At 59.0% G+C, this 9,907-nt stretch overlaps 1 protein-coding gene across 1 annotated transcript in view; it reads left to right on the top strand.

Moving 5' to 3' along the window:
* Positions 1 to 9,907, top strand: part of COL13A1 (collagen type XIII alpha 1 chain) — a 79,144-nt gene that overhangs the window by 32,258 nt on the left and 36,979 nt on the right. Inside the window, exons 15-17 of the mRNA XM_077778537.1 lie at positions 7,407 to 7,451; positions 8,232 to 8,264; positions 8,974 to 9,000. Of these exons, the coding sequence (XP_077634663.1) occupies positions 7,407 to 7,451; positions 8,232 to 8,264; positions 8,974 to 9,000 (105 nt within the window). The remainder of the gene's footprint in view (positions 1 to 7,406; positions 7,452 to 8,231; positions 8,265 to 8,973; positions 9,001 to 9,907) is intronic.

The raw sequence follows: 9,907 nt of genomic DNA, 5'->3' as shown, positions 1-9,907 counted from the left end.
TCCGCGGGCCAGCGGCAAATCTGGTTCATCCAGAAAGGAGCTTGGGGGTCTGTTGTCCTGAGGATGGAGCAGCTTTGACTTAGGGCTGGCATGTCAAGGGACTCTCAGGAGGCTGCAAGTGCCCATCCCACCGCCCCAGGCCCACTGCAGCTGTGGCTGTCTCCAGCCACTGACCACCAATGCCAGGCAAAATCTTGCTTCCTGTCAGAGCGCTGAAATGAAGATGCTGGTGCCCAGAGGCAGGTGCAGCAATACTTCCCACCTCTGGTATAGCCAGAGTTCCCCGGCTCCCTCTCCCGCTGCTCCTTACCATGGCCTGTTAGCGCTCTGTATCCCCCCGGGTACAGATGAGAGGTTCAGAGAAGTTAATACTTTGCCCGAGGTTGCACAGCTGCTGAAAGATTGTGCTGGAATTGGAGGCGAGGTCCCATGAGTCCAAGCCCAGGGGGCGGCCTTCTTATCCAGGCACAGATGTGAGTGTGTACTTAGAGGCCGTCAGCCTAGGCTAAGCTAACTGTACGCGCACTACCTCCCCTGTGGCTGGGATGTGGAGGCTTATCCCCCGAGCTCCTTCTTTGCCCATCCGTTCTCTCTCTTTCTTTCTTCGTCTCTGTGTGCTTGGGATGGGGCATGCAGAGGAGATAGCTGGGTACTGGGAACATGCCCCCACCCCACCACCCAGGGAGGAGTGAGTGCTGGCAGTGGGAGCACCACGCTGGGACAGAGGCCATGCCTGTGTTTAGGGTGCAAGGGGATGTGGTAACTGATAGACCCTCCACGTCTGCTTTAATTCTCCGTCCTGGCGACCTGATACACAGGCAGGGAGGCCTTCCTTTCAGCAGGGGTGGAAGTGAGCTCTTAGCAAAGATGTTTCTTGGCCTGCAGAGTTTGCTAATGATCAGGTCCGTGCACCACCACCACCACCACCCCTGGACAGCTGGGCCCGGCCTGGGATCCTCTCAGAGGCCAGCCAGGCCAGCAGGGCAGGCCCCTTCCCAGCTCCTTAGGATCAAAGCCCCGCGTGGCCAGTGGGCCCCACCTAGACACTGCAAGTATTGTCGTGTACCCATGTGGTACCAATCTGATCCAAATTTATGACCACCGCTCTACTTGAAATATGTTGTACGATGCAGCGTGTGTTTAAAACATTACAGCCTTGGATCTTTTTCAAGGGGATTGACGGCTGTTGTCAGACTGTGTGTGGATCACAAAACCTGGTGAGAGCCTATCTCTAAGTGCGTCAGAGCTGGTCCGTCTGACCCTGCAGCAGGGGGCGCGCTGACGCAGGGCGGTCTGGGCGGTAAGCCTTGGGGTCTGCAGGAAGGACCATGACCATGTGGGGAAGGAGCCACACACTCCCTTCCCGCAGGCTGGGGGCTGTGCGTTTTCAGGCCAGAGGAGGCAGGCTGTGACAGCCTCCTGCCAGAGAAGCTTCTGGGCCTGTGGGGCTCCCAAGGGAGGTCAGCTGAGCCCTACGGTGGGATGTCTAGGGCACTGGGGTGAGGGTGAGAGGAGCAGAAGCCCTCCCACCCAGCCCAAGTTGGGCCCCCGCTGTCTGGCCCCACCGGCCCTTCCCACACTTCCTCAACCCTCGTCCGACAGGCTTGGACGTCCAACAGGCGTTATCATTCCAATCTGACAGTGGAGCAGGGGCCGTGAGGGGGGCACACCTCTGTAGAATGACCGCTAGTAGTATTAAGCTGCCTTACCGGCCCTTTTCAACCCGCCAGGCTGCATACATGGCACTTTGCGTACATCATGTTACTGAATCCCTATAATGACCCTGTGAGGAAGGTTTTATTCTTAACCCTAACTTACAGATGAGTAAACTGAGGCCCACGGAGGCGAGTCCTGGAAGGTCCAGAGCCAGGAAGTAGTATCCCAGTTACGTCTGACCCCACAGCCTTGCCATCCTTGCTGTGAATGACTTTCCTACCCGGGCCTTATGGCAGGACGGTGGGGTGCGGGGAGCCATGACTTTCGGTAGCCCCTCCTCCCCTAGAAGGAAAGAAGGTGGGGGGTGGGCTGATCTCCTTCCCATGAGGAAAGGCTGTGGCTGGATCCAGGCCTTTCTCTGAGCGTCCCAGGCTGTCTGTGAGCAGAACTTGCGGTCCCTGGTGCATTTCGGTCAAAGAGACCAGGAAGTGGAGCGCTTTGTCCGTTGGCACCGATTCCCACCCCCCCTCCCCCGAGTGACTCCCCCCAGGGAGTTAGTGCGGTGCCAGGACTTCAGTAAAACCAAGAGAAGGCAGCCTGTGTCAGGGCCCCACCGCAGCTATTCCTGAGACCCCTTGCACTCCTCTGGCTGTCAGAGGGCGTGAGCCACCCAGGCGGCACAGGGCACTCACGGGCAGCACAGGGCCCCATGCCCATGGCAGCTGGAGCTGCAGGAGCCTCCTAGGGTGGGGACAGCACTGTCTTCCTTTCACAGCCATGAAATCCCAGTGGGGACATCCAGACTATTTCAATTACAGCAGATCAGGGATCTGAGACACGGGGCTCAGATCCGAGGCCTTGCGGGGACTGACAGCCCCACCCCGCCGGGCTCCAGCCCTTAGCCTGTGTTCCCTGGGCCCCGTTCCTCCCGCACTCCAAAGCCCGCAGATTAATTAGACCTGACTTTTCTTTTTGGAGCTAACTACAAAATCAACCGATCTCAAATCGAGATTACAAGCCAGCCGCTCTTCCAAAGTCCTGGCCTTCGATGGGGCGCCTGACCCCGGTAATTCCCCAGATCACTTCCTGCAGGTCCTAATTACCGGAGGGCCTGGCATCTCCCCGGTCCCAGCCCTCTCCTGTCTGGAGCTGGCTGGGTCTCGAAGAAGGAAATGAGCTGCCTTTTCCTGGAAGGGAGTCTGAGGAACCCTTTAGAGGAAAGAGAGACAGTAGCCCTCCTCACCCAGCTTTCCCAGCCTGGGAAAGGGCCCTGGTCCAGGCCCGAGGCTTGAGCTGCCTCCTAGCCTCCCCCCACCTCCCCCCTTCCCCGCAGCCTTCCACTCCCCACACTCAGACAGGCCTTCCTCCTCCCCGCAGAGAACAAAGAGTCTGTGTGTGGAGCTGCCCCCCCCACCAGGGCCCTCCCGCCCTCCCCACAGGGCTGGGCTGCAGAGAGACCTTCGCACTAGGGAGGTCCATGCATCGCCCCACACTCCCCTGGCCTGACCTCTGCTTGGCTGGGGAGCTGACCTTGAAGCCCCCACCTCCCTCCAGACTATGTCTTCTTGCCAAGTCCCTGCCCTGCTTGTCCAACAAGCAATAAATCACCAATTACGTACAAGGCTGCTCCCACAGGACAGAAGCATGGCCATTTTGTGCCCCAGGGAGCCGGCTTTCATCCCGTTGTCTTGGTAAATGATGGGTCCCTCCACCTGGAAGTGGGGACCGGAACAGAAAACCTACTGATGCTACACGGGCTCCCGTACAAGGCCAGCTGGAGAGTCGATGGCATCATCGAAGTCAGGGCTAGGACAGGCCTTCAAGGTCATTCCAGGCAGCCCTCTCTCTACCCACCTGTGCTCACCTGGAGCTTTCTAAGCCACAGTGACTGGAATCTACCCCTTCCCAGCCAGGGATCTTGATTAAAGAGCCAGCCTCCCAAGTGGTGGGATGCCCTGGCCTGGGGGTCGCTGGCCTGTCCCCACAGCAGCCTGTGCCATCCATGCTCCTTGCACCTGGGGCAAGTCCCTTTGTAACGCTTTGGCGGGGGGGGGGGGGGGGGGTGCCCACCTCCCCAGCTGCAGGGTGGCCCAGCTGGGGTCTCCAGGAGCCCCTGGGGGCCTTCTGGGAATACAAGGGAAGGCAAACATAGAGGAGTCAAATTGGAGGACTTCAGCTTGGACAGACTTTGAGGACCCCCTCCACACCCAAGATGAAGACACTAGTGAGTTGGTGGATCTAAATTTAGCACAATTCCAAACGTACCCCTTTTAAATGGAACGCTTTTAATTGAAAAGAGAGAGCTTGTAAATCCGCCCTCACAAAGACACATCGAGGGGGAAAACTGTGGGAACAAAGGTGTCACGGTCTCACTTTTGTCAACAGCCCCCAGAAGCCCCCTTCTCACTCCCTGCAAACAGGTGCCCTTGGCCCACAGCCACCCTGAAGTCCTTGACAATGACTCGCCCCTGTGTCACCTCACATCCAGGAATCAGGGCTTCTGAGCGTAGTCCCCAGGGCAGAGGTCAGGCTGGGGTAAGCGCGGCCTGATGAGAATGGAATGAGGCTGCAGGGCAGGGGCAGCGGGGGCCACCCCTACTTCCTGCCCAGCAGAGGGGTGGAGGTGAGGGCGTGCCTGAGATGTGGGATCAAGGGAGCCTGGGTCATCCGCAGAACTAAGAGACTTGACCCAGAGTGGAGGGAAGGGGCGAAGGTCAGCCACACTAACGAGGAGGGCTGCCTCCTTAGGAGGCTCCAGGGGGCCCAGATTTCCCCGGGGTGGGTGGTTTTGTCTTTTCATAGGAGCCAGCACGGGCTGAGGACAGCCCCAATTAGCAGAAAAGCCTCATTCGCAGGTTTCACCGTGCACTGCTCCTGCTGAGGTTGGAGACGGCAGCCTCCGCCAACCCTCTTGCTGAAGCATCAGCAGCCCCCCTCCCCCCACCCCGTAGGAGGGAGGGAAGCAGAGACCCACAGAGACCCCTCCTAGACCAGCATTTCCCCCACGGCTGAACTCCCACCTCCACAGCCTTGTTCTGGATGTGCCAACAGACCCAGGGGCCCTCCCCAGCTCTGACCTCTCTCCCTACGCAAGGCCTCACCTAGGCAGGGCTGGAGGGGCGGCTGGGTAAGGCAGGCAGGGCAGGGGTGGGTGGGAGGTCTCCAGTCTAACTCGCTTTGCAGGTGAGGATCCTGGACCCAGAGAGGGAGGGTGGCTTACCCAGGCTCACACAGCCTTTCCAGACTCCCAGGCAGTTCCCCCAGATGGAGGCAGGAAGAGGCTGGCAGGGAGAGGCATGGAGGGATGGCTGAGGGAAAGACAAGGGAAGAAGGGCTGAAGAGCCAGGGACACCCAAGCCGATCTCCCACCTGTGACCCCCGCACCTGGTATCTTAGGGCCAGTAGGATTGTTAGCAGGAGATCCCGGTTCTCTGAAGGAAAGGGTGACAGGGGCCCTTGGCTGGCGCCCCTGAGGAGCGGGCTCTGACACCACCATGGCCACAGTCGCCAGATTTCTGATGAGGTCCTATGGCGCCCTCTGCTGGCCACAGAGCAGACCTGTGCTGGCAAGTGCGGCCCTACCCAGCTCTTTCCTCTGGGCATGCCTGTGGTTAAAGACCCAGCCCCCATGAGCTACCCTCCTGCGTTGACCCGTTCACGCCTATGAGGCACAGACCTGAGGGGCCTCCAGCAGAGAGGGGCTTTAGAATCAGCCCATCTGATGCTTGGGGTTGGCTTGGAGAAATGGGTACCTGGGCTTTGGCAGACCAAAGACCTGTGTTCAAATCCCTGCTCTGCAATCATACACCTGTGATACAAGAATAACATCAATTCCCACATCGGAGAGGAGGCTTGAAGACTGAATAGAGGAAAGGTGTAAAGCGCTTGGCCCTGTGGCAAACACAAGGCAGGCACAGTAAATGGCCCGTAAGAGGGATTTCCCGGAGCTAGGTGGCCAGGGCAGACCTGGGGCACTGACTTGTCTGCTGTGTTCACGTCCTGAGTGCAGCTTTGCTGAGCTTGCTGTGGCTCAGGAGTCCTGGTGGGCCAGGGTGAGGAAGGGCTCCTGCATTTGGAGCTGAAGATGCCGGGCCTTCTGCAGAACACAGAGACTTGGGCCAAAGAGGACGGAGGTGAACCGTCTCAGGCGGAAACTGACCATGCGTGCAGATTAGATGCGCCATTGTCCCTGCCACACTGAAGAGCCAGCGCTGGGTTATGGCGCCTAGCAAACGCCTTCACAGAGGACATGGCGTGGGACCAGGGCCCCCCAGCAATTAATAGGGTGTTGAGTCCAGGGAGCAGCAGCAAGGCACAGAATCTGGGAAATGGGTGGTGTTTTCAGGGAAACAGGTAACAGGTATCGGGATGTCTGGCCATGAGGCTAGGAAGGAAGTGGAGGATGGACTCCTTGGCCCCTTTTCTACATCGATGTGGGGTGCGGCTGTTCTGCAGTAGGGGAGAGTTGTCCAGCCTGTGCACTGGGGAGCTCAGCTGGAGGCCAGCATGGAGGCCCCTGTGTGGGGGACAGAGATTGGAAGACACTCTAGCTTTGGTGAGCAGAAGGGTGGACAGGACTTCCCGTAATATAGCAGAGAAGGGATGAGGACAGCAGAAAAGATGGTGGCCGGGTGGGGGCGGGTTCCTTCTCGCCTGTAAGCCTGTGGGAAGTGCTGCCTGGCCCTGAGGCCGCAGCTCTTGAGACCCGAGTTGGGGGGCCGGGCCGGGACAGGGTCAGTCAGGGCCCCGTGTTGCCATCCGTGGCCTTCAGATGTGCTCAGCTGCAGGGAGCTGCCGCAGGCTCAGAGCTGTCACCTGTTGTTGCATGGTGTTCAGAGCCCTGGCCGGGGTTCAGCTCATGGAGACAGGAGCCACTCTCCTTCCTCCCCTGAGCACCTCCCCCTTCACTGACACAGTAGGTTAGTCTTGACTCATCTACCCTTGACCTCCATTTCCATTTGCACTAGCTGTCATCTCCAACCCCATCTCCTTCCTGTCCTTCCTGAGCTCACACCCTGGCCCCGCAGGTTTGGCATTTTCGTGGGGAAGGTGAAAGAAGTTAAGGAGAAAGACAGGGCACCGCTGAGATAGTAGAGCAAACCCCACGGTGTCCTGAAGCCACAGCTCTCTCCGTGCCTCCGGATGGGCTCCAGGCAGCACCCTGCCTCCACCCGCAGCCCCCATTCCCTGAACCACAGCCGACCCTCCGCCACGTAGGGCCAGGACCCACAGGCCCCAGGAGGAGTCAGACCCAAGGAGGCTGGGAGGAGGAGGAGCCCCAGATGAAGAGGAGAGGCAGGCGCCACCAAAGCACACCTGCTGTGGTGAAAACAGGGCCAGAAGTGCCAGGTGGGGCTGGGAGGGAGGGACAGGCAAGTGACGGCCACACGGCCGCTTCCACCCACCCAAGGCCCTACCGCACTGAGCTCGGAGACAGCGGGGGCCCCGCAGCCACCTCAGGACTCAGACTCAGCTGGTGGGCCTCTCTCACTGGGGGCCTGCCCTGCACTGTGGTCTGTGCTCTGTGACTTGGGCCCTTCCGTGAGTTCACGTGGGCTAAGAGGATGGCCTGCGGTGGCTGCTGGTGGTGGCAGGTCCCCAAAGCTTGGCGTGAGCTGGACGGCCATCCGGGGCTTCCAGACCGACCAGGATGGACGTCTCATTGACCTCCCTGCAGGGCGCGCTTCAAGGGCCGAGGCCCCAGGCGAGTCAGGCCCTCTTCTCAGCCTTTCTTCTATTTCTTCCTTCAGGGAGAACGCGGCATGCCGGGGATGCCGGGCAAACACGGAGCAAAGGTACCTGCCCCTCCCCCATCGGGTCCCAGCTCTCTTTCCCGAGCTCTGGGACATCAGAGGCCCCACTCCTCTTCCTTCCCACGTGCCTCTGGGGAGACATGAGGCGGGGTACACATCTCCTCCCCAGCCCTCGCCCCTCGGTGGGCCGGCCTGTTCCTCCTGGAGCCAGCACTCACCAGTGCCCTCCTGACATGGCCAGGCCTCCCCCCGGGCATCTCTGGGTCTTGAAAAAGCTTCCCCGGTAACCCTGGCTCTGGCTTCAGTCCCAAGGGGAGTGGGGACTCCCTAAAAATCACCTCCACTTGGGATTTACGAAGGGGTGCCTTTGGCAGCCTGTTTTCCTCCAAGTGGTAGGTCATGGGCCGATGTAGAAATGGGGTTCGCTCCCAGCTGCTCCCCAGTGCATGAGGGCACAGGTCCAGAGAGTTCTTCATGAGAAGAAACCCACTTGTACGCTCAGGTGTGAAATCGGCCATCTCCCAGTCTCCCCTTCGGCGTGGCTCTCCCTTCTACCCGCCTTCCTTCCCATCTCCTCCTTTCCGGTCCCACTGAAGCCCTCCCCACATTGCATCCCAGAGACACCCGCACCTGGGCCCCCCTGGGCCCCTGGAGCAGGTGGCCGGGAAGCCTGGGGAGCTCACCAGCACTGCTCAGAGCCGCCTCCTTCCTCGGGGCCTGCTTTCTTGTGCCACACCGGGGGCCGCTCCCTCCCAGGGCCACCCCGCTCTGTGCTTGCCCCAAATGGCAGAAAGTCACCACGTCTTTTCTTCTCTTGGCCAGGGGGCTCCCGGAATCGCCGTGGCAGGGATGAAGGTCAGTGGAATGTTGTCGCTCCAGCCATGAGGGGCAGGATGGGGGGACAGGAGAGAAGAAGACAGAGTCAGGGTTTCGGGGGCTCCGCAAGGTGGCCGCTGGACCAAGGAGGGAGGCAGACAGGACTCAGAAACGTTTCTCTTAAGGCAACATTGATGCTGTTATGCACACCTTGAGCAAGAGATGCTTAACTAAGCCTTGCCAAGTAAGTAGCGAAGGTTTACCAGCCTCAGATAAAGGTGTCACCCCCCTGCTGATGCACAAGGGAGCCCAGCGCTTTCCTTCGTTCTTCAGAATTCAGCAGCTGTGTGCTTGCGAAGCTGCAGAGGGGAGCATAGGAGTCCATCTCCTGAACCCCACCTGAGCCGCACATGTGGTTGGCGGGCAGACGGACACAGACACCCGGAAGCACAAATGTGAATCTTCCGGCAGGTCTGCTTACAGGGGCACCTTGCCTGTTCCTTCCCCTCCCTGCACCTGGGAGGCCTCACTGACCACACCCGTCAACGAGGGGAAGCATCGGGGAAGCATATGCCTCCTTTGGCCTAGGATCTGAGGCCACGGCAGAGGAAAGCCCTGGGCTGGCCAGATGCTTCACCTACCCCATGAGTACTTTTGCTCATTTGCTCCTACACTAGCGTCTGCTCTCTCTCTCTCTGTCTCTCTCCCCCTTATCTCTTTAACTGAGTCTTCTTTTTTTTCCACACAGGGTGAACCAGGGACCCCAGGAGCCAAGGTACTGATACAGAGGGAGTGTTCTGGGCTGTACGGAGCATCAAGCATGGGGTGGAGGTGACAGTGGCTGCTGTCATTAGGCTCCTGGGTCCCCTGAGGCTGACCTGGAGCTGGGGACCCGGCTGAGCGGAGGAGGGCCCACCCAGGAGGGGTCTGCTTGTCAGGACTGCCTCCCACACCCTGCATCCTGGCCTGGGGAGCCCGGACAGTTTGCCTACGCACCAGCTCCAGTGCGGTAACTATTGTCCCCCTGTGCCTGCAGGGCTCTGTCTCTCTTGTCTAGGACTGTAAGAGATGTAACATGAAAAACTGTTCCATGGTCAGATATGTTTGGGAAATACAGAGGCACAAATATTTTACAGGTTTCTTTACTGCAGGCCTTCTCAGAACCTTTCAGATGTTATATATGTGTTGGGAAGCTCTAAAACTATAATTTCTGGTGCAACATTTCCAAAACCTTTTTTGGCTAGCTCATCCTTTTTTTTTTTAAGAGGAACTTCTTATGGAACTAGTACTCTGGAAACACTGGTTTAGGATCACTGTCCACCATAACCCTCACTCCACACCCCCCATCCTCTTATCAGTGACTTTCTCTTCTTACCCCAAAGGGAGACCCTGGAGCAGCAGGGAAACTAGGGCCCCCAGGTTTGCCGGGAAAGGGGGGGCAAAGGGTAGGATATAGTGTCTTTAAGTGTGTGTCTCCTTCATGCTGGCCTCTTCCAGTCTCCCACACTCCCTGCCCCACCCCCATGTGTGCTGCCTGCTGGGGGTACATGTGTCCCCCAGGAAGAGGGAGTGCCAGGATGGCGTCGCAGAGCTTCAGAAATTCTGCACTCAGAAACACACCCTCCCTCCTTGGTTACCCAGGAGGAAAGACCAGCAGAAGGAAGGCCTTCCCTTCCCCCCCC

The sequence above is a fragment of the Crocuta crocuta genome, unplaced genomic scaffold (assembly GCF_008692635.1).
Source record: "Crocuta crocuta isolate KB4526 unplaced genomic scaffold, BGI_CrCroc_1.0 scaffold167, whole genome shotgun sequence".
NCBI classification, from domain to species: domain Eukaryota; kingdom Metazoa; phylum Chordata; class Mammalia; order Carnivora; family Hyaenidae; genus Crocuta; species Crocuta crocuta.
The sequence above is the reverse complement of the archived record's forward strand: the minus strand, read 5'-3'. Positions and strand labels throughout refer to the sequence as shown.